The 25,065-nt window shown below is 39.1% G+C and overlaps 1 protein-coding gene across 7 annotated transcripts in view; it reads left to right on the top strand.

Annotated features, from left to right (window-relative positions):
- The window catches only part of ELMO1 (engulfment and cell motility 1), a 302,722-nt gene that overhangs the window by 61,663 nt on the left and 215,994 nt on the right, over nucleotides 1-25,065 (top strand). For 5 of the 7 annotated variants that reach the window (XM_041407809.1, XM_041407811.1, XM_041407813.1 and 2 more), the window contains 4 exons: nucleotides 899-939; nucleotides 1,861-1,933; nucleotides 15,158-15,208; nucleotides 24,403-24,572. In XM_041407809.1, the coding sequence (XP_041263743.1) occupies nucleotides 899-939; nucleotides 1,861-1,933; nucleotides 15,158-15,208; nucleotides 24,403-24,572 (335 nt within the window). The remainder of the gene's footprint in view (nucleotides 1-898; nucleotides 940-1,860; nucleotides 1,934-15,157; nucleotides 15,209-24,402; nucleotides 24,573-25,065) is intronic. The other 2 variants (XM_041407814.1, XM_041407815.1) reach the window with 1 other exon arrangement.

The raw sequence follows: 25,065 nt of genomic DNA, 5'->3' as shown, positions 1-25,065 counted from the left end.
GTCATTAGTGGAAGTAATTAGAGAGGGGGATCCTATGATGATTAGGTGATTTGGGAAGTTTTTGTGAAGCAACAGACGTATGTGACATTGTGTGGGAAAAAGCCTCAGTAGTCACTCAGCTCATGAAATCTGGCATGTTTCTTTCTGCCATGCAATTTCATCTATGGTTTGGGACATAAAAGGGCATTTGCTCTTAGCCAGAAGTCTTCTAAAAATACTTGTGTGTGCACCCTGTGTTTATAACTATGTTCAAAGCATTGCAACATCAACAGGCTAGACTTCTTTTCTATCTTGGGACCCAAAGCAGGAGAGCTGTTTTGAGTCAGTCCTAATGCTCCTGTGCTCACAGATGTAGAGAATAAAGCAGAACTGAGACATCTGGGATTCTAACACCTTCCAGGTGGTGTTTTATCAGAGGGCAACCTGCATGTGTGCACTTAAGAGAGAGGATTACTGTCATCATATGACCATCTTTGAAAGGAACAAAAGAAGGTTTAAAATTATTGAATGACTTCTGGTTTCAGATGCCATTCCTGGAAAATGCTGGTGTTGATATCTAAATCTTCTGTTTCTGTTGGGTAATGAGGTACAGTGTACGCAAAAGACCCTTTTGATTTCTCAGTTGAAAAACTGAGTTTGTGTTATCTGGGCTAAGATTGGCAAAAATAATGGATAATATCATGATGCATATGTCTAGAATTGCTGTCTTTATACCTTTATGAGACCAAAACAGCAGAAAATGTTGGGATCCTTTCACACTTGACATTAAATAAATAATGAAATGCTACAAGTTTTGTTCTTTGCATTTACTGACTTTGGAATCTTATTCTAAGAACTCAGATTTATTCTAATTCATTTATTTTGCTTTTTCTTTTTTTTTTTTTTTTTCATTTACCAGAAAAAGCCACTGTCCTCGATAATAAAAGAAGTCTGTGATGGGTAAGTTCTGCTATATAGTACGTACTAGATACAGTGCTTTTTGAGGTATTAAACCAAAGAGGAGATAATTTTTGCAAAGAAAAATCTAGATATCCTGTATGACTAGTCATTAGTTTCTTAAATATTTTTGTGTTACCTTCAAATTTTGAATTTGCAGTGCATTTTGGGTCAATTGCTTGCAAGATGAGGCTCCTGACAAAGCAGCTCCATCATGGGGGTGACTCTCATTTTGACTGCTTCCTTCCTTTCTGCACAGAGATGCATTTTGCCAACTCAGTTTGGCTTGTGGTCTCTGCTGTTCATGGGCTAAGGGACTAAAGCACTGCCTCTGGATCTGAATTTTGAGCACTGAGTCCAGTGGGTGCTGTAAGCTGGTCCAGTTGATGTGACTATTTATATGAAACCGAAATGTTAATTGCAAATTCTGTGTTATATACTAATAATTGGCTAAGACAAATACTTTGAATTAAGTTTAATGAATTAATGAAAAAAAACTGTTTCAAGCAAGTGCTACCACACAGGACAAACTAGCTATATTCATCAAATTGCTGTTGAGCTAAGAAGGTGATATTTTATGCCTAAGGTAATATATCAACTTAATACTATATCCATTGTGTATTGTATAAGGTAACATAAACTTCTGGTACTGCACTTTTTTTTTGGTCAATTTAGTGACTTAGTGGTCTTGCTTACTGCAAAAAAAAGATCACTAGGATGTATTTCTACTGAGGTTTTCCCTTAAAAGCATGCTTTTAGCTTAAACTGTGGAACTCATCATTGAAAGCTGTGGAAAATTATGAGCAGTATGAGAAATACATGGGAATGACAGATACTTGTTTGATCATACTAAAATTATGTAAAGGGTACTTTTTGAATTATTAAGATTTCATTTTGTGATTAATTTGTTTTCATATTTCTAAGGTGGTCTCTTGCAAATCATGACCAATTTGCACTGCAGCATGCTGATAGTTCTAATTTCTACATCACCGAGAAGGTGGGTAAATTGTTCAATGCAATTCTTGCATAGCCTATAAAAATATTTGCCACGGTCCTTTATTTTAAATTAAAACATGTGAAAATATATTTTCCATAATGCAATGCCAGTGAGAGCGTAGGTACTGGGAGACCTGATTTAATGACTTCTTAACAGATTTCTTCTGTTAGGAAAAGCAAATAGGAGTCCAAGTGTGCAAAGTTCTTCATGTTAGTTGAGTTTGAGACTTGAGCTCTGAGCCCTTCAACTTTGGTATTCTCGTGTGTTTAGTATTCTGCTAACAAGTGGCGTACAGAAAACTGAAATATTTAAAACATGAAGGGCTCTTTGAAGTGTGAGGAGGCCTTCAGTGCATGTCATTTTCCTTTTTGGCTGAGCAGGTAGAAATAAGTTTCAATGACTGTGTAATATTTGCTACTTGCTCCCTACCCTGCTGTCTTGTCCCTATCTAGTTCTGTGAGTTCTGTTGGCTTATTTTTTTGTCCCCATATAGTGTGGCAATAGGTGATTCATCAAGTGATGCAATGATTTCAGCACAGAATAATGAAAAGGCTATAGCTGTAATAAAAATGGAATGTCTAGTATAAATATATGGGACATGCTCATGTGAATGGGACCAAGTAGAACATTCATTCCTAGCATTGCTGGTAAAATTGATGAAATTACAAAAAAAAAAAAGATTTGGAATAGTGTACGTGTAGTACTGCAGAGGTACAATTTCTAAGCAATGGCACAAGGACACTGTTTAAAACCTGCTGAAGTCCACATGCAAATTCCCTAATCTCAGTGGATTCTGAGCTTAAAAGACCTGAGCTTAACTGCACAGATATAGATGCCTCTTGCTCACCTTGTTATCAGTTTAGTTTGGCTTGCTCTGAAGTGGAGGCATGTCTTGGTTTTGTTTTGCATGTTACAGTTCTTTAGGGTTTGCTAATAGGACTGAGACATGAGCTAAGTTTTCTCTTGCTGCAATTCATACCCACACCCAAGAAATAAAGGAGACTTAGACACAGTTAAGCATTTGGAAAGACTAAATTTAACAAGACAGCAAGAACAGTGGCTCATAAGATAGTGATGTGGGGTGGTTTTTTTGGTTGCTTGTTTTTTTGGGCTTTTTTATTTAGTTTGTTTGTTTTTCTGGGCTGTTTTGTTTTATTTTTGTTTGTTCATTTTGTTTATTTTTTAGCAGACTAGTTTCAGTTTTTCATGTAGAAATGAACAACGACAACCTTCTCAATATGTCTGGGTTTTTTTGGTTTATTTTTTTTTTTTTTTGTTTGTTTTTGTTTTTGTTTTTTTGCTTGTGTGTTGTTTTGGGATTTTTTTCCTCTCCTTTCTTTTCAAGTTTCAATTGACAGACACTTCAAAGGCCACTACAAGGAAACCTGTTGGAGTAATTACTGACTTCTGAGTTTTGCCTCTACCAAATTAAATAGTGAGATTGTTCTGCTAATTGCCCTCAATGGTGACACAGTGTTTACCAATAAAACAGACACAATTGAATTTGCCCGTTGGCATTTAAACTCTGTGCAGTGAATATTTCCAAGAAGAGGGGATTGAGTGAATAGTTCAGCTTTTTCAAGGTCTTTGTCCTGATGCAATTGGAGGGATATTTCAGGTTTTATCTCCACCTTTGGTGGATAGGATTCTGCAGTTTTGGAGAAATCTTTTCTGTTCCACATAAAAGAGAGCTTGATGGTTTTTTGGCTGCCTTTAACTTGCAATAAGGATGGAAAATTATGGTCTTCTAGGACATTTTGGATTGTACTGCAGAGAGGACTTTGAGTTTGTTTATTCCCTACTGGAAATATGCAGAGTGTCTGACTCTGAGTCACATAAATAAGAGAGAAGAGCTCTAAATGCCACTAGAATTACTCAGATGTCTGTGACTTTTATTAGATATTGTTCACTGTTTATAGATGGTTGTTGGATAGTGGCTGTGAAGAGAGGCTTATATAGGCCATCACCCCTTCCACATACTTTCCCTCGTTTGTGTTCAGTAGGATATTGTTGCTGTCTGAATTAAAACATGAAAATCACCAGGCGTGAGGAAAAACACATGCACTTCAAGGAAGCTACAACACTTAATTGTTAAAATCCACATTACTTTGATCTGAGTTTTACTAATGGATATGAGCAGTGCGTTTTTTGTGGCAGTGACGGCTTCTCATAAGAAATATTTTTCACAGCTCTTAAAGGTGAATTGTGTGACTGTATGTATGCAGATAACATTATCTGTAGGTCATGTTTCTGCACAGGCTGTCTTCCTGGTTGAGATGCCTCTTTAAAATATCACTGTCTTTAAAGTTACCAGAAAGAAAAGCAATTAGTGAATTCTTGTATACAGTAGCAAGAAGCTTTGAAGTGAAAATGTCCAAATGTTACATGGCTTACAACTGTAGTTTTGTTTTTGGTGGCAAACAGCCCATCTGTGTTTTGGCTGTCATATACAGAACTCTATCTTTTGTAGCTGGACCTATATTTCCCAATTATACCATGCATAAATAAAAACAATACCCAAGCAGTTCTGTCTCTTAATTTATTTATGTTTTGGCTGTATTATTTGGAAAAATGCCTCTACAGATATAGCAATAACTCCTTCAGGCAGTATAAGTGAGGTCTTTTAAAATATTTTGAGTCAGCCAGGGTTCCTGCCAGAGATAGGGCTTATCACAGCTGATCCCATTTTGGCTGCTACCTCTGGGGTCATGGTATGGCTATATCTGTGCCCCTGAAACTGCAGTGGAAATTATTAATTATGTCTTTTAGCTTTTTTTTTTTTTTTTTTATGAGAGAAATACAAGAAGAGAGCATGTGAACAAGAAAACCAAGCACTCATAGTGCCTGAGCTAAAATCTGTCTGATGTACTCATCTCAAGTGTTTGATTTTTAATTAATGTTTAATGTTAATAGGGGTGTGTGTGTGTGTTTTTTAAAGGCTTTGCTTGTCATGAAGGAGCATTTCTCTGGTAGGTCAAATGTCTAAAAGCCTGACTTTTGCATTGGGATCTTATCATGCTAGATACTACAAGATAAGAATAAATAAGTCACCTTTGCTTCAGTCTGTCTAGGCTGTACCTGAATTAGATGCTTGTGTGCATCAGGTGCAATGACTCAGGATCACTATAGCCTGGGGGAGCTCAGGTTTAGAAAAGAAAATGCTATATGAAGAGTAGAAAATGGCTGTATAATTGTGTGTGCTACGTGTGTTCCCTGGCTGAAAACCACAGCTCAGGTAATTGTTAGTTGTGTTCCTCTGCTGGCAGTACGAGCAGTGCAGGGACAGACATTTGAGTGGCTGATGCTGCACCTTGGTGGGTTTGGCTGGTCCCTCATCGCTGCTCACCCTTGGGATTGCAGACCGTGGCCAGCTCTGGATCCATTGGTAGATCCTGTGTTTGCCTGGGGAAGGATGGTGTTCAAGCTAGTTTCACTGCTGCAGGCAGAAATGTGGTAGCTCTTAACCCTCCACCTGAGCAAATCTCAGAAATGAAGGGTTGGCTGCTGGTGCTGAGGGGTTTGTGAGCCAGCACTGAGCACGCAGAGGCGACAACGGTGACATTTTTTTGGTTATCTTTTAAATACAAGGACGTTTCATTCATCTGTATATAGAATGCAACCCGTTTTTATTGTCACAATTTTGTTGTGTTTGTTCTTTTTCACATCTGATGCATCAGAAGACTTCCCATGAGTTTTTTTCTCTTCTTTCCTATCTCCTAAATTTCTCTTTCGTTCTTATTGCTTGAAGTGGAGGGGAGCAGACGCTGAGTTTACTCCATTAATTTTGGGAAAGTTTTAATTCTGTTTTGCAAGAAGAGCTGCCTCACCTTCCTTTTGTTGTAATTATTTAACTCTGTGCTATGTTTGAAGATGGGACATTCTTCTAACCCCCATCTTCTCAGTGCTGGGAACCTGAGTGAAGTCCCTGGTGTTTGTTCTTTTTCAAAGGTGATTTTGCTCATGACCTATTTTTTGCTGAACACAACCTGTAGTTGTATATTCATGTGAAATTCCTCCATGCCTTTGCAGGCTCCCTGCGTGGGAGTGTATGCAAATAACAGGACAAGAAATGAGCTGTTTGTACAGTTGGGACTTTTTGAGTTTTTACGTTTTTCATATTCGTCTGATTAATTGAATTTTCACTGATTAATTGAATTTCAGTGAGTTGTAAGAAAACATTCTTAATAATGAAGGTTCCTGATTCACTGAAGGACCTGGTGCTTTTAAGCAACTGAGAATGAAAAGTAGCATGAGGAATGGGAACTGGAGAAGTGTATTAAGAGAGCATTTTGTATCACTCCTGATAAGACTTTTACTAATAGTGCTACATAAACGACAGATCATAGGTTTGGCTTGGATCAAACCATGCCTGGCTTTCCCTTTTCTCTGCCACTTATGTGGTATTTCCCACATATTCACAAATTTCTTACTGTTTTGGGGCATCTGCACAGTCCTGCAGAAATTCCCTAAAGTAAGGGCAGCACATGGTATCTGAGTGGCCGTGCTCCTGCCTGCTTGATGGATGCTGGTAACACTGCCCTGTAGACTCCAGTAAAATCTTAGAGAACACTAGTATATTTTTCAAGTGAACAGAAGTAAAACTTCAGTATCCATATACTAAATCACTTTCAGTCCTCCATTCAGGCTGTTTTCAAGAACAGTTGGTAATGGTTATCCTTCTTTGAGCTCTCTTAGGACTCCTTTTATAGAACTTCTGGTCTGTACTAAATTTTCTAAAGGAAAGAATAATGTCCTGTCCACCTATTTTACTTTCTGGCCCCAGCTTAAATAGCTTCATTCTTCTGCTTGCTTCCTATTAAAATAATTGTTATGGTGATCTTCTGTTTAGTTCCTTAGTTCCATATCAAGGCTGATGAGATGGATCAAGTGGGGTGGTTTTTAAAAAAATCTGTGTGTATTTTCCTGAATTAAGTTTGTAATTTTGCCTCATAATTAATCACTAGAGAGGAAAGACTCTGAAAATGTTCAGCTTTCAGTTAGAGCAATTGAAGATAGGTTTGACACACCAGGGACACAGTACAACTGTTTGGGTTCAGCTGATGGAAAGTTCAGTAAGATTTGGCCAACAGAAAAATACTCTTTAATTCATCTTTATACTTAAAGAACAACCAATTTGGATGGGTGGTTTACCAAAGTGCACTGAACAGACATAACAGTGCTGAAAGAAGATGGTTCTGAATTCTTCTCCCCTTCCCCAGAAGATCATACCACTTAATTTTTTTTTTTTTTTTGGCTTGTTTTTTTGTTTTGTTGGCTTTTATTTTCTTTTCTTTTTTTTTTGACAATTTTTGAAGGTGGTGGCAAGGAGGGGATAATTTTGTGCCACTTTAATTCATTAACTTTACTTAGTAAAAAGGCTGCTTGATCTGATGCAGGGATGAGGCAGGACTTTTGAATCGTGTCCAGGAATAGCCTGTACACAAGAAAGAAGTAAAGGAAAGGTAGGAAGAAGAATGGAACTTTAGGTTTTTTAACAACTGTGAACTGTCCCTCAATTGTTTCTGGAACTGGCTTAATTGACAAAACTTTGAACAAAATTTTTTCAAGCTCCAACTGTAGTAAAAAATGGAAAAGGGATGTTTTATCTGCAGTCCTTCTGTGAGTGAGAGAAGGGCACAGGAAGGGTGTAGGAGTGGGTTGGATGTCCTAGAGAAGCACAACACCTGCAGGCTTTCCCTTAAACAAGTCTCGGTGTTGTGGCTCCAAATGTGGTGCTTGCAAAATGAGCTGGCCCACTTTTCCTGCTTATACTATACTGCTTATACTTTTCCTGCTTATACTATACTGCTATTCCTGTCTTCTACTGTGCAAACCAGGCAACCCCCAAAATGATAGCATTTTCATCTGCTTTAGTTCCCTTGTTGACTGATACAACTGTGTGCCACATATAACAGTAGTAGGGATGAGCAAGATGTTGAAAAGCAAGACTCTGTGGTAGCAATCTGGGCAACTGTGGCTTGATTTGGCAAAAGTGAGCCACACTGTGAGCCAGTCTAGGCTTCAGTATTCAGTTATTTTCTAAGCATCTGCTTAAAGAGCCACTGCTGCTGTGCTGACCCTCAGTGCTGCTATGAGTGAATATGGTGGGTGACCTGTGCCAAAGAGCTGACTTCAATTTGATAATCCTTGCTTGGGTTTGGTGGGTTTTTGTTTTGAGTTTTTTTGTATCCATACCAGCCCTGTTCTGATTTCTCCACATCATCTTACTAGTAATAGTATGAGCACAGCTAAGTCAGTCATTTCCTGATGTTTATTTTTCAGGGTGCAGCTCTTCTGTTGGAACTTATCAGAAGACGATAGGGCTGCTTGTCTTAGGCCCACCCCTTCCCTGTTGCTGGTACAACCGTGCTGTGTGTCTGTGTGGTTGCTTGAATTGGGGAACTGATCCAGCTTAAAAATAACTTGTGTGTAACTTCTTTCAATGTGTCAGAAGGATGTCTGCCTGAAGTGCAATACCACCGCTGCTCTGCAGAACAAGTGGTGCCTGGTAATGATGTCCTTGTAGATCACTCCACTTGCAGATGGGTAAATCATGCAAAGTTTGGTCTTTTCCTTAGGATGTTTTTTAAGTGGCAGTCAAGTTGGTATTTCTGTGGGTTGGTGGAGAAGTAGGTAGTTGAGCATTCTTTTTCTACTCTGTTTCTTCTTTCTATTGCTTCACTAACATCCTAGCAACTGCTGCTGGAAGGTTTGTTCAAGTCACGGATCTGACAAAACAAAACTCTGGAATACTTTTTCTTTTCCTCCTTTTTGTGAATGAAAGGGAGAAGGAAGTGTTAACTTTTTAAGGTCAGGCTGTTGACTGTGCTGCTGTGTGGTGGTAGATCCGATGTAAGGGAAATGTTGGGGGCCCATGCACTGGAGGGACGTGTGCAGAATTGTGCCTCTTGTAGGTTGTAGAATTGCACTGGCTAATGTACCGCCTGGAACTGCACCACTTGGTATAACTTGGTTTATTTACCAGCTTCTGTAATCCTTGAATGGAGACAGATAGATAAACAGCACACAGAAAACATCCTCTTTTTAGGAACTTCAGACAAACGACTTATTTTTTTTAAGGAAAATGTTATAATCAAATTATAATACAAAAAACCAGAAGACATTCTCCCTTCTTTTCAATAACTTCCCAGAAAAGACATTTTATCACTAGATTAATTGCATCAGTATTTCTTCTAAAACAGTACAGTTCTGTCATGGCAAGTAGTACAATGTTGGTAATTACCTGAATCACTTAGCTTACATCTTATTAAACATTTTGGTGACTAAAAATAAGCTTAAGAAATTCCCTACCAACTCAGCCAAATGAAATCCCATCTCATAGTCTGTCTCCAGCTCTAGCAGTGGCACGTGATGTTCAGGGTAGTGATCTGATGATGACTTTCAGTCTCTTTATGCTTCCTCAGTATTTGCATTTGTGGTGTTGGAGGCTGCACCTACACTTAGTCTATTTAATATCCTGCACAAAGGTGGTGCCATTTTTTCATCTCTTCTTGAACCTGCTGATACAGCCTGCTTTCACAACCTCTGACAGCAAGCTTGAAGAGTTTACTGCCTTCTGAATGAAGAGCTCTATCTGCTTTAAGCTTACCCTTACATATTACATCAAGTGACCCTAAGTTCTCATAGTGCAGGGTTTCATAAAAACAGTTCTGCATTCTGGTTGTCCACTGTATTCTTTCCTGTGTCCTTGGTCCCTCCAAACTGAGGACACCCCGCCTTTTGAGGCAGCTGTGGAAGCCCATTGGACACTTGCCTTTCTCTGCATTTTCTCAGAAACTACTGTGCCCTTCCTAAGATGTGAAGATCAAAGCTACGCTCGGTGCCCTGTATGTGGGTACATGGAGTTCCTGTGTTGTGGCAGTGACACCCTCTGTCCTGTTCCTGGTGCCACCTCTGATGACACCCAGTGTCCTGGGACACTGAAGCACTGGATCCTGTAGCATGCTGAATCTGTGCTTTAAGATCTGCCAGCAAGAACTTTGCTTCTCTTTCCTGAGCTATTAACTTGGTAATGAACTCTATAACTCTAATATTTCTGTCATTTTGTCCTCATTTGCAACTTGCACAAACTCATCCTTGTGGAAATGAAATGGAGTCATAAACTTAAAGTGTATTTCACAGCTCTAATTTTCTGTTGTTGTGTCCATTTGGAGGAAGGTGCAACAAAATAACAGCAGTATGGAAATAGGGATGAATCTATTAGTAATAGTAATAAACAGAAGAAGAATTTTAGATTTTTTTGGCTGTTATTTTCTAGGGTGGTTAGAGAAGTCTGAAGAAAGCTGTTTGGTCAAGGTTAAAGAACAGGCTGAGTGAGCTATAACCATGGGAAAAATGCTTCTAGGTCTTCCTCAAATATGTTAAGAAAACATTCAATTTCAGTTGGAGTGAGCTGAATCTTGAGACATTTTGCTGGGTATAATAGGTCATTAAAGTGATAAGACAAATATGTAGCAAAATAACCTATTTTACCTGATAAGTTTTCCAGTGTCACTGCAGCTAAGCTCTGAATAAACAGCTTCACTGTTTTGACTGAATTTTTTTTTTAAGTGAATTTGCTTACCTTCATCCCTCTGCATGGTTTGGTGGACTCTGCTAATGCTTGAGGCCTGCTTTCTAGATGCAAGTCTCCTGCATGAGTTTTGGGCAAAGTAGTGGCTCAGAAAAGCAGAGCTTTGAGAATCTGCAGAATGTGCTGGCAGATAGTCACAGAAACGTAGAATTGTTTCGGTTGGAAAGACCTTCTAAGATAATGAAGTCCAACCATTAATGCAGTGCTGCCAAGTCCACCACTAAATTGTGTCCCCAAGTGCCACATCTTTTAAATGCTTCCAGGGACAGTGACTCAACCACTTCCCTGAGCAGCCTGTTCCAGTGCTTGGCAACCCTTTTCTGTGAAGAATTTTTTCCTACCATCCAGTCTAAAAAAACCCTGGTGCAACCTGAGGCCATTTCCTCTTATCCTTTTTATTGTTACTTAAAAGAGACTGACCTCCACTTTGCTGAGCTCTAGGGACCACCACTGGTGATCAGCTGCTGGATATAACCAGCTGGATGTAACTCCACTCATCACCACCATTTGGAATTGGCAATCAAGCCAGTTTTTTACCCAGAAGTGCACTTGTCCAAGCCATGAGCAGGACAGCATTCTCTCCAGGAGAATGCTGTGGGAGACAGTGTCAAAGGGCTTACTGAAGTCCAGGTGAAAACATCCACAGCCTTTCCCTCATCCACTGAGCAGGTCGCTTTTGCATAGGAGACCTGGTTGGTCAAGTAGGACTTGCCTTTCATAAACCCCTTCTGGCTGGGCCTGATCATCTGGTTGTCCTGTATGTGCCTCGTGATGTCACTCAAGGTGATCTGTTCTGTGACTTTCCCTGGCACTGAGGTCAGACTGACAGGCCTGTAGTTCCCCAGATTAAGTTCTAGTTGAGCTTTGGCCCTTCTAATCTTCTCCCTGCACAATCTCACAGCACTCCAGTAGCCCTCCTGAGTGTGCTGCCCCTTCTTCCAAAGCTTGTAATCTCTCTTCTTTTTCCTTAGTTCCAGCCAAAGGTTTGTGTTCCCACTGCTTTTCTGTCTTGCAGCCAGGCTGGTGTTTCCCACCGCTTGTCTTGCATTAGCCTGCTTCTGTGCTTTTAAGATTTTCTGCATGCAGGATGTCCAGCCTTTGACTCTCAGGACTGCTTCCCAAAGGATTATGGATTCTTTCAACCAGGCTTCTAAACAGGCACAAATCTCCCCTCCAGAATTCCAGAATAGCAGTTCTGCTGAGCCCCCTCCTTACTTTTCTGAGAATGGAAATCTCTCTGACATACAGGGCTACCCCACTGCCCCTCCTTCCTTGCTTCTCCTGCCTTCTGAAGCATTTATGGTCATTTAGGTTCCTGTTGCTCCATCTGGTGAAGTTAGAAGGCAGAGGGTCCTAAAATCTGAATGCAAGATGAATTTTCCAGGTGTCTTCTACTTCCTGCTGTGTTATGTTCTTTGTGTGTCTTCATGAAGGTATTTAGTCTGATTGAAATATCTTCTTGGAAATATTACCTACTCCATTAGAAAAAAAATTGTCTTGTGATATATTATATCTTGCTAGATAAAATATTGCAGAAGGGGCTTATTTGTCCTTGATATAACTGCTGTCTTTGTCCTGGATAACATTTATAACAGATCTATTTTCTTGTTATGGAGTTTTTTTGGGACATTTTGGATAGTACCATTTCATTAGTTCCTTCACTGCTCAGCATTAAGCTTTTCTAATACAGACCAACACCATGAAAAATATCTACCAACTTCATGTACGCTTAAGAAACAGGTCAGGAATATCTTGGAAGAGGGGTTTTTTTTGGTTTTGCCCTGTTCTTGTCTTTTTATTTTTTTTTATTTGTCTACCGTAGGTGGGGGTGAGTTCTGTCCTGAATAGCAATGATGCGTTTAAGTATGACTGCCAAAGCTGGGCTACTGTAATGATGTTCTGTTATCCTGGAAAAGAAATCCACAGGATGCTATCCTTAATACTAAGAGGATTAACCGTGTGTAAATGTTACAATTAAAATTAACTGACATGCTGACTACTGCATCATACAGTTAATGTAGGAAAGCCTCTTGGTTTAATTGTACTCTTACATGCTGTTTCCTGGTATGTGATTAAGCCACTATTTAGAGTGGATAAACAAAATTATATTTTTTTAATTGAGTAACTGCTAACCTTTTTCAAATTTTGGTTAGCTTGCTGTGCTAGAGACTTTATGCTTTGAATACTTCAGAGATAAGGCACAGGCAGTTTTCCTTAAGCCTTTTTCTAAACCAGGAGTTGAAGATGAGCTCTCTCTGTTGTGATACAATGATTGAATTTACAGTACAGGGCAGACGTAGACACCTTGCTCTGAGCCAGACATGATGAAAGGTCCATGGGTTTATGTATTGTGGGCTCTGACAAGCATTACACCTCCGAGTCTGAAAGCTTTGGTGTTTTAGATTCATCTTCATTATTAAACAGAAAGACTCCAAAGAAAATGTCCAGAGATACTTTTAATTATTCTGTGTTTCCTCTGTTTCTCCTCATGTCTCTGAAGATCACCATGCTTGTGCTATGCCCAGTACCTCCTGTTTGCAGTGGACTAAGAGTGTTTGCAGAGATGCTTATTGAGGCCCAGATGAAGTGACTTAACTTGTCAGAAACAAACCACAACTTCATTTGTATATCTGACTTGGTAGTTCATGTTAATTGCAGCAGGAAACATGAGAAACTAAGCCTCAATTTTTGCTAAAAATTTTTTTTTGCCTAAAAAAAAAGCCTCTCTGTGTTCTCTTATTTATGTTTAAGAACAGTCTACTTATAAGCTCCAATGTTTTTGCAGATATGTCATTGAACTTTAACTTCTGAATGTGATTAGTACAGTTCAAGTTGTTTAAATCTTGTTGATTTCCTGGTTTTCATATTGTTGCATGCTGGGATTTGCTGCCTTCCAAGTAAAACTGACGGAGCATTGTGTATATGTACATGCAAAAGCTCTGTCCTAATGCAGCTAAAGTCCAGTAGCTTAGTCTAAGCTGCTGATGGAAGTAGATATAGCCTATGCTAATTGTCTGTCCCAGAGCAATTCCTTTTATTCAGCTCCACGAATCCAGGAGGTGGTAACAGTTTTAGCAACCACAAGTGTTTGTGAAGTGAGTTTGTTTCAGCACTGATTGAGATTAAACCACATAAATGCACTATGGCCACTTCACACAGATTCCTTAGACATGATGAAATGTGGCTGGGACTGGTGCTGCTCCACTACAAGTGGAGGAAATCTGGCACTTTGTTAGTGCTGTGGGAAGTCACCCGGTATTTAGCTGTTCACCCTTCTTTGCCCCTCTTTTGAGTGTAGCCTGGCTGGCCTCCCTGAGGTTGTTCAGGCAGGAGAAGACTGCTGAGGGCTGAGAAGAGTCACTGCATATGCAGGCAAAGATGCTGTAAGAGAGCTTCTCTCTTGTAGCCCCTGTGTTGTCTGGCACTTCATTTATTTCAGTTAGAGTGAAGAAGTCTTTGTGGGTGGATAGTGATCTTTGAGGTAGCTAGAACCAATCCCACAGATGACTTGGATAGCAAGAATGAGACAATGTACTGGAGTTTTATTTTGGGACTACTTGACCTGGTTTCAGGCAAGATTTATCTTTTTTTTAGCATTTTGGATTTGAGATGTATCAGAATGGGAACAAGAAAGATGAAATAAATTTGGGAAAAACTGACAGAGGAGAAATACACCTTCATATTTTTTCTTGGCTAAACACCAGTCTGCAGCAAGCCTGCAATGTGGTCTTCAGTACAAAATTAGCTCGTCTCTCTCAAACTGTTAGGGATTCCTCCAATTCCTCTGACAGATTAGGGTGTCAGCTCATGAACAACGACTGAACCATGACTGGCATTGTGACTGTTCATTGTGCTGCACACAGTCAGTGCCTGTCAGCGTGTTCATTGCTGTAGGTACTTTATTCTCCTACCCTGTGGTGAATAGGGGGTAGTTGTTGAAAGAGAGGAAGCTTTGCACGTGGGCTTTGACCACAGGGTTTTAAGGATGCTGTAAGTGTACACCATAGCTTACGCCATGGCTGTGTGAGCTTAACAAAAAGAAAACGTTAAATGCCCTCTTTTTCTGACAGCTGGGCAAGGAGAAGGACTTATGGCATGTTTGAACTTTACTCTGCTAACAGGGATGCTTTTTTCAATTTGAGGAAGAATGTAAAGTCGTGGTGGCAGAGCTCAGTGGGTAGGTTCCAGTGGTTTAAGTCAGCATGTTCTTGTTATAGAAAATAAAGAGCCAGTGGGATGAATTCTAAATCCTGCAGCTGCTTAATGACAGGTTTCAGCAAACTTACAAACTCCTCAAGTATGTGCAATACCAGAGCCAGACACCATGGACAGTATATTTCAAAAAAATATTTAGAAGTTGCCAATGGAAGCTAAACTTTGAAAAACATTAAGTCATTCTTGAAAGAGTTCAGGCTGGTTAAGTGTCATGTGAACTCAACCTATTTGTTGAAACTAAAGTTATATGCCTCAATGAGGAAAATAGATGCTAGCTTACATCTGAAAGGGGGAAGCTTTTGCATGTAGACAGGGGAAAGCACTGTTGCTGGTTTAGCATTACATTCTGCTCAATGCATGTTTCATCTTTTTATGTGCGTGAGTCTTAAGTAAAACCGTTGGTTTTTCTCTTTCAGAATCGTAATGAAATAAAAAATGGAGCCATCCTTCGATTAACAACATCTCCGGTGAGTCAGTGTTCTTTTCTTCTCTTCCTCCAAACTGAAAATTCAATTAGTAAACCATTGTGAACTAATGTGTGTACTTTTAAGCTTTATCCACAATGTATCCCACAATCCTCTAGGAGCAAAGGTTATGAGCTATGGAGGCAGGAATAATAACTCTGAGTGACATTTTGTGATACTTTTGGCAGAATTGGGTGGGTTTTTGTGTCTCACTTCCACTGGGAACAGTTTTCACATACAAGATATCCCTACTTCCCTGCTGACGTTGCAGCCTCCCTCAAGTTGCTCTTTTTCTGCCTCAGAACTCAAAACCAGGAAGCCAGGAGGAAGGTCAGGGATTTGAATCATGGAGAGCTCTGCTGGGTGGCTCAGGTCAGGGCTTTTCTGATCTCTGGTTTTGTGTTGAGTGAGTAGCAGCTGTAATGTTGAGATTTTACTGGGGTTTCTTTGTTGTTGGCTTTTTCCCCCCTACACCATCTCTTTACCAGCTCGGCAGAGTTGCTGGTTGCCCTGTAATGGCTTGTTTTCCTGCTGAGTTGAGCAGTGCTGCTGCCACATGCTGAAAACCACTATTAGTCCTGGAAGATGTATGTCCAAGGCAGCAGCAATCCAATTTCCTTGCTGACAAATGTAGTTAGTGTGCCATTAAAATAGTTTACCTCTTCATGATGGTGTTCTAGCCTCTGCAGATCTGAAGCATTCTTATGCCAAAATTCTGCCACCCAGTAGCTTCTCAACAGAAAGCACTTCTCAGCAGCCAACTGGGCAAAGACAAGATGTTTCCATTAGCCTTTGTCATGTTTTTCAATGGTCATTATATTCAAAGCTTTATAGACATAAAAAAAACCCCAAAAAACTAGCAGTTTAAGACCATAGCTCTGTCAGCATCTGTGTGTTTCCAAAGCCTCTTGGCATATATCACCAAAACACCCGTGTGCATGGGAAAACCATTTCTGGTAGAATAAACCCCTTTCGATGGAAATTTCTCAGAAACAGGAGACCCCAGCACCAGCTCCTTCTAACCTTTGTGACTTCTTCGTAACAAATATCCCCTCCGGTACTGCCCAGACTTGGGATCTCTTGAAATCAAAACAGGATCTGTGCTTCATCAAGGACCAATGTAGTCAAAATGCAGTGCGTCATGTTTTGGTGTAACCACAACATGGAATAACTGCATAGGAACAACTCATGGAATTCTCCCATCTCAAAATCCACAACCTGAACGTGAAACCTCACTGAAGAGAGGCTGTGCTGTGACTGATCTGTGGAGATGGCTGGCTGGCTTTATGATCACTTCTGGCAATTGGAAATGGGACCTACAAACACAAAAGACAAATCTTGGACACACAACGCTTTCTGCTACTACCAGTGGTCAGGAAGGTTGGGCTTTGCATCCACCTATCATTCTAGGACTATCATCAGCTTGTTTCTTTGGGGATTTGCCTTGGGGTCAGTTAATCAAGTCAGGAGTCCTTAGGATATTGAGATATTGCCTGTTACCTAGCAAATTATGGACTGCTCTGGCACTGGCCTGCAGTTATGAGTGACTCAGCCATCCTTTTTTAAGACAAAAGGCTGATCTACTCTCTGTTCTCCAGCTGTGATATTTATGTCTGAACCAGTGCTTATTTTCATACTTCCTGATGTTTTAAAATTTTGCGTTAACTTTTCCCAGAATCAGAGAGGTATCTTGGAAGGAGGAACAGATTGGTTTTTGTCAGATTAGCAAATATTTTTATTCTTTAAATATGTAAAAATTGAAGTTCTGCATGTCCTCTCACTTCACAATAGTCTCTTTGCTTTTTAAGGTAAGTCAAAGTGGACATCATTGCAGTACCTAAAATAGATAAAGGCCTCCAAGTTGTGGTTCTTAAACTGGTGACCCACACAATGGTTGTCATTTACCCTGAAAAGTTAACAGGCAATCTGTTTCCATATTTCCTCTGAAATTCTGTGTGAGAGCAACTGTAGCTGGAAGAGGTAATGTGAAGAACAGGCTGCATGATACACTCCTACAAAATGGGAAGGATGCTTTCGTAGCTGTTAGTGCTGGGTGATAAATGTTTTTCTCATCATGTGAAAACATCAAGATTCTGAATTCCCCCCACCCCCTCTATTTTTTCTATCCTACAACAGGATAAAGCTGAAGCTATCTTTCCTCTTGCCCCAAAAAACCAAAATCATACTAAAAAAAAAACTTTATGAAAAGGTAGATGATTTAGGAAAGGAGAGAAAGACTGAGAGAAATGAAGAGAAGCCACGTATGGATTATGCAGTTTCTGGGATGTGTGCCTGTAGTTTCTGAGAGGTCTGAGCTGCCTACTTCCTGGCTGTTGTGGGGAAAAAAAAAAAAAAAAAAAAAAAAAAAAAAAAAAAAAAAAAGATTGTCCTGAACTTTACAAGCCTTTTGAATAAATTTTTTTCCTTGAAGAGTTGAGAGGAGTTTTGTTGACTCGTTCTGAAGGCTGCATGAGCTTAAAATGCTTTTCTAGTCCTTAATTTTCATGCAGCTTATAACCATGACAGCCAGTAGTCTGGCTGTATCCTTTAGGGTTGCATGGCCAAAGTCATAGAAAACTGGGTGAGAAGGATGAGATGCAATCTTTTCGACTTTAGTTGTCATTAGCCTCAAATTATTTATTGCTTATGTACCCAGAGTCAGTGCTATTAAAGATTAAAAAGAGAGAGGAAAGAAAGATAGTTTTATCTAGAAATAGTAAACTAGCATTTTTGGGCTGACTTTTTTAAAATGCGGATTTGAAATCTAATTCCATGAATATAAATGTTAAATACTTTTTCTTTTTTAATCTTGAATTTAGATTATTTTGTGTGCCTATACAGGGACCTTTATCTGAAAACCATTGTTAATACTGCAAGGGCAGAACTGCAGTTATGGTGTGCTGCTAAATCCATTATAAATGCTTGCCTTGAGAGATTTACAATGTGCCTATTTTAAATTTCTTTGAGTTAAAAGTTTGCAAACGCCAGTCATTAGGCCTGGTGGGAATTTGAACTGCTTCTTTGTTTCCATAGGTCTGTTTGCTAAGTTTGTGAGATTCTCTGAAAGACTGTTTTTTCCCTAAACAATGCTATTTTTTTCCTCTATAAACTGCTCACCACACAGACACTCTGTTTCCTAGGTAACTTGAGTGCAGATTGGATTTCTCCCATATTATCTTTGTTCCTATATCATCTTTCTTATTTATTTTAACCTCTCCTATCATCTTTCTTACCAGTTCTTTGGGCTATTATGTGTTTTTGCAGTTTTCTGTGACCTGTTTTCCCCCTTTGTCCATTTGCGTTTCTGAAGGGACGCATGAAAAGTTTCTTATGCAACATTTCTTTGTATTTGAACGTATGTGACAATTGAAATGCTGTAGTGCTACTGTCTCTATTGTGATAACCGTATTCCAGTGCATGATGGGTAGGTGTATAAATGAGCTGTAATTGCTCCTGAGTGTGAGGCTGATCCGAAAGGACTTTCGTGTCCTGCAATGCAGCAAGCAAAGCAATCTTTTAGTGTGTGAAACTGCAGGATTCCTTCAATCAGATCCTGCAAATCCTTTTTCAAATGACTAATCATTTAAAAAAAGATGCTAAAATACTGGGAAAATTAAATTGAAGGAACTAGTGTAGTTTATTTAATTTAATGGTTTTCAAACAGAACTGATTACTTGAGCACTTAATGTTTCTTAAAAACAGCTTCTTGGGCACTTAAATGCCTTGCTTATGAGGTTTATACCTTAAAACCTTGGTAAAGGGGGTGTTTCTGATGTGGTATTTGTGGGGCCTGTTGATTTGCTTTTGTCATGGTTTTTTTTTTGATCCTCAGGTCAGAGATCAGTTGAGCTCTCAAACCTGCCATTTGTTTGTAGGCAGAGTATTAGCATGTGCACAACAAGCAATCATGTAAAAAAAGGTGTTCAATGATAGTCATCATAGTATTTTCTCTGAATGCTTCTACAGATATGAGGAACACGTTCTTTATATGTCATCTAAACAGGCTAGGAAGTATAAAGAGTTTTTTTAACCTATTTATGCTTATGCATCTGAATCCTTGAAGTAAAATTTTGAGGATCTAGTTTAAAATTTTTGATCTACAATTGCTTGAGCATGTATTTGAAGTTCTGTAAATGCATAACTATTTGCAGTTCTAACCTGTAATTGTGATTATGTTTATCATGTAGTGGTAAATTAGTTGCTAAATAAAACTTATACCACAAGCAATGACCATGGGGGTCAATTAGCCACTTTTATATTTTTCTGCTCGTAGTAGATTTGAGAAGTGGAGTTGGGGTTTGTCTTTTCATAGAGAAAGGTTTAATCTGATGGTTTCAGGTTTCAAAAGGCACGTTTTGAGTAGTAAGTGGAAGAGATTGTTTCAAATGCAGATAGAAGAAAAAATGCTTATAAAGCATTGAGAAGTGGCTAGTGATTGCATATGCCTTATTTTAAGGCATATTTATGTAATACATTTGGTTATGCATCTGTAATGCTTTTGTCATTGATTTAGTGCAAGACTCTAGAGATAACAGTTTCCCTGTTTCTGCCTCCTTAATTGCCTGTAATGATTCCACAGGACCTCTCTGTGTATCACATCTGTACAAGGCTTCAGATGTACAAACTGTGCTTCAGAGCTCATGCAAAAAATGTTAACCATTAATGTATTGATTAAAATAGGTTCGCTTTGCTTACCTGACATCAGATGCTAGTCGGCCTTGGTGGGTCTGCTGAATGTGTATGTGTAAAATGATGGTTATGTAATGTGTCCACAGCTCCATTGCTCTCTGACATACATGCAGTTGTAGGTGAAATGGCAATAACAATCCAGGAAAAGACAGCACTTTAAGCCACCATGGTGTTTCAACACGGAATGATTTAAATTAAACTACAGAAATGCATGTGTTTGGAAAGGACAAAGCAGTATTTGGTAGTTACTGATGGTCGCTATGCTCTTTTTCCAGGAACATATTGACTGATGTCACTTAATCTACAGGGTAGATGACAATACTCTTATTTTGTTTGCTTTTTGTAAAGGATAAAGAAGACATCTGATTACATAATGGAAAGCCAGTAATTTAAATCAATGGTCCAACTTTCTTCCATGGAACATTCATATTTGATAGTGGTTGCATTTGGATCTGTGTCCTCCCTCTTGTCCTTACTCGCTTGTATTTTGTATTCTGTACAGAAGCCCTGTGTATGTCGGGTTAATAAGTTGCTTTCAAAGTTTTTACACAAAGTATTCATTGGCAAAGAGATAATAGTTTGATCAGTAGAATCTCTTGTTAGGATGATCTTGGGATTCTTAACCTCCAAATGGCTATTTGAGTCTCTAAGAAAGTCACATCCTGGATTTAGGTCATTAGTTTTCTCTTTAAGCTGACAATCTCATCAAGCTGCTCCTTTTAAGCACTGCTACTCCCTAAGGGCAACCTTTCTGGATGTCCTTGGAACAAGTAATTTAAGACTAGACATGCAGCTTATGCCACTCGGCAGCCTTTTGAAATGCTGGGACTTCCACAGCACACATTTTACAAGCTTCCCATCTTCCTTCCTTCCTTTCTAAAGAGGAGACCAGTTAATTGTGCCTTTAATTTCCTTGAGCAGCCATATTTCTGTTAATTCCCTCTAATGATTCTCAGTTGCAAAGGTTTATATATTTATATTTACTCCTACCTGAATGATATTTCAGTAAGATTGCAGACATGGCAGCCAGCTCTGCTATTGCTTTAATGAGCTGTGTTTCTGTCCATCCACTGATGGCTTGCAAATCATTAAAATAGCTCCCTGGTAAGCACTCGGAGCATATTTCATCCGGGTTTCATTTTTTAATGCAGTCATAAATGAGCTGTACATTGCATAAGCATGTACGACTGCTATGGCAACAAGAATTAGAAGGCTTGTGAGAGCAGCATGGTGTTAACCAAGGCAATATTTTCACACATCAGGCATTTGGGATGACAACACACAATATGACTTTTGTTCATGTTGCCTGTGAGACATGCGCCAGCACTCTTGCTGAGACAAATATATGTTTACCCCCTTAGTCAAGATCTCCTCTGCCATTTGTCTGTTCTTTTCTCACCTGGGAGTAGAAGGAGCAACGTTTATTGGATGCAGTGTCTTGCAAAACTTGTTTAATGTAAGAAAACTGCAACTGTGTGTAAACTTTGCCGATGGAACCTTGGCATAGTCAGATAAAGCCTATGATGTTAGTAAGCACTCTTTTATGTGCTTAAAGCGTGTCTGAACCACTTCTGTAGCATGGATTTTTGTGCTCTCTAGAGGGTTCCAAGTTGTCTCATATCTAAGACAAAATTTTGGTTTTAGTCTGGTGAATTTCAAAGCTCTCACTGACTGCAGAGGAAAGAGGACTAACATGTCTCAGTTGATAGGTTGGTCCTGCTCATGCTGGTGTTGTGCAGTGTTGGTGAGCTGCTAATGTACATCTGTGTCCTGGTGTTCTCGGGTCTGGTGAGAGAGAAGGTTAGCTCTTTCCAGGGTGTGGATACATGTGTCATGGAAGTCTGACTGGCTGGCAGCAGCAGCTCACCAGCCCCAGCTGTTCCTGCTGGGGGCAGGACTCTCTCCTCAAGAGGAAGGCTGAACCTGACCATAAACAATCTGTTGTCAATACATGTGAAGACTAAGTGTTGTTTACACAGCACAGTGTGTTGTGAACGGGTTTGGCGGAGGATGTTCTCCTGGCTCTGCTCGCATGTTTTTTTTGCTTGCTGTTGTGATATACAGGCAATTACAGTCTCCATCTGTTTGGCCACAGCTCTGTTGCCCAAGGTTTGCCTACTCAGACTTCTTGGTAGAGCAGCTCAGGAGAGCTGCTTGGTCACTGTGAACCAGTTGTTTTGTTCACCTTTCCTATTTGTTCCATTTTCACTGAATGCAGGAGCTTTTGGAGGACTGGGTTCCCATGGAAAGTTGGAAGACCTTCCAGTTTAGTAGAACTTCCTTCAGTGGGCAGACAGTGGGAGTAGTAACTTTCAAGAAGTATGTTAGGTTGGAAAAAGCCATGTGCACAGATTTAATAGGTTTAAGGTTAAATCTGAGCAATCATTTCCAAAGTTTGGGGAATGCAGCTGCCATGACAATATTAAAGTTTTTCCAGAGTGTTTCTTTCCTGAGGTGGGCAAGAATTCAGATATTGCATGTATTCAGTGAAACAATAATGTTTTGATGATATTTTGCATCTCTGAGTCTTCTTTATAGTGGGGTGTTTAGCCTTAGAAATGGCTCCATGAAGGACATACTTGGATAAGGTAGGAGTTGGCTGTTGAATTTCTGGATCAGGTTATAATAGTGGTGAATTTTTGTAGCTGGTTATAGAAGAGTACTTTAGCAAAGCTTTTTTCACTCCCTCTGATGAAAGGAAATGGCTGTGAGAAATATTCAGTAGTTATCCTGGAAGCTGAAAGTAAGTGGTATCTATTTTTACTTCTTCCATGGGTTTCAGCAAATTTTTTACCTTATCACCTTAAGCTTGAGACAAGAGTCTTTTAGTTTCCATTTGGACAGCCATTGCCATTACAGAGAGACTGTATAAACCATTGTTTCCCCATTACAACTCAAATCTCTTGATAGAGTAGGTAACCTTCAGTGGCAGAAAGATCTTTTGGATGGCAGGATTCTGCCTTTTTATAGGTAATGGAACTGCTATGGCTGCATCACTCTATACTTAAAGCATAAAAAAAAGCTCAGGACTAAAGATATTCCATTTCTTTTCAATACTGTTTTAACCACAGCCACGCTAACTAGAAGGCATTTCTCCCACATTCACACTCTTTACTGCATTTGTTGACTGGACACCATGCATTTACCATGACCATTGTAAAAACAAGAAGTAACCAATCTTGCTGATACTAGAGGAGACTGGGACATTTAATTTATTCATATTTTTGTAGCAATCAAAGTTGTGTAGCTAGGCAGCTGAATCTGTGACAACACTATGCTGGCTATTTTTCTGGGCTTCTTGTTTAAATGTTCACTTGCACTAAAAATTACTGCTTTCTCAGAATCTTTATCTTCAGAGATGACCATCTCTGTGAAGAGTACATTCATTACTTGAACAGAAAAGGAATTGTCTGTCAGCAGAGCCCTTTCTTCTCTATTTCTTCTCCAGCTGAGAAAGAATAAACATCATTTCAAAGAAAAAAACTCTCAACAGAATTTACATTTAATTTGTTTCCCTAATGACACATAGCCTCTCATTCACCTTTCCTTGGGTGCAGGTAAGAAATTGTAGGAATTGTAGGAAACAGAATTTTGTGAATATCTCTATACGTAGGGAGGAGGATTATTTTTCTAAGAAAAGTATGACCTAGCTAGCTATTTACTGAAGCTTTTGAGTATTCTGTTCAGGTAAGTGAAAGCATCAAATTGAAAACGTGAGATGTATTTTTAAGTATTTGTATGGCTAAAGAGAGAGGAAATTTAATATGCATTATTTAAGTATTTCTTTAGGTTTTTGTCATCAGTGTCCATTTTGAACATTTCACTAACTCATCCTCTATTTGAAATATTAATGGCCAGAATAGCATAACACGAGGATATTGAACACGGAAAAAGATGTATGACAGATAATATCATAGTGTTATGTAGGAAGTAATTATTCTGCACTCCTTGTTAAAAGGGCATATGAGTGTTTGAACTGACTGTGAACAAAAGAAGAGGGGGAGGAAGGAGCAGAAGGTCTGAAGTTGGTCTCTCTTGCTGTAACATTGTTAGGACAGTATATGGTCTTTGCTGCTGAAAGTGATGAGAAGTGTGTAACCTGAGTAAGTATTGACAGGAAAAGAAATGCCACTATTATTTTACTGAGATGGTCTGATGCAGTTTGTTGTATTTTCATTTCTTCTTTATTGATGTGACACATAAGTTCTTCAAGGCAAAGGCTGTTATTTGTAATGCTCACATTTTGCCTGAGACAATGGGACATCTACCCATTGCTCAGCTAATGATTCTGCAAGAGTCCAAATAATTATAGGTAATAATGGAGTAATATACTTTTACAAAAGTAATTTGCATTTGAGCTACTTAATCTTTTCTGAGCATGGAAGTTAAATATCATTAATATTAAACATGGCCATTGTTCCTGCTTACACTGACATTTTACTCATGATTTTCATTGTAATGAAAACTGTTTTGTTGCTTTTGTTTTGTGTGTTTTGTTTCTCTCACAGGCTCAAAATGCACAGCAGCTCCATGAGAGGATCCAGTCTTCTAGTATGGATGCAAAGTTAGAAGCACTGAAAGACTTAGCCAACTACTCACGCGATGTTACGTTTGCCCAAGAATTTATAAACCTGGATGGCATTTCCCTCCTAACGCAAATGGTTGAAAGTGGCACAGAGTGAGTATTCTGCTTAAACTCTGGCGTTCCTTCTGTGTGGGGTGATTTCATGCTCTCTTTCTGAGTTGAGAAATTAAATATCTCAAGAGGTCTAGACTTATAGGATAGTATATTAATTATCAATGAGATACTGTTTTTTTAAATTTCCCCTAGCAATGGGCTGATCAGGAATGGATATGAGCAAAGTAGGAAGTCACAAGTATTGCCTATGCCATAAAGTTTGGGGAAACTGGGGTCCTAGTTTCTTATTCACTGGAATTTCAATAATCCATTGAAAGTATATTTAAAGGCTGATATTTAAGTGATATCACTTCAAAGCTGTGTTTTAAATTTCATATTACTGAGAAGATGTGTGATAAAACCCAAATGTAAAAAATTCTTTATTTCCATTTTTTATTGTTTTGATTTTGAATGGGATTTTTCTAATACCAGTCGGGTTTTTGACATAAAAATGAAAGCTGACCTCTAAAAATACACTAATTCTTTACCAGAA

Source organism: Onychostruthus taczanowskii, unplaced genomic scaffold, assembly GCF_017590055.1.
Source record: "Onychostruthus taczanowskii isolate IOZ18803 unplaced genomic scaffold, ASM1759005v1 scaffold28, whole genome shotgun sequence".
In the NCBI taxonomy this organism is placed as follows: domain Eukaryota; kingdom Metazoa; phylum Chordata; class Aves; order Passeriformes; family Passeridae; genus Onychostruthus; species Onychostruthus taczanowskii.
This window is presented reverse-complemented; position numbering and strand designations above follow the sequence as displayed.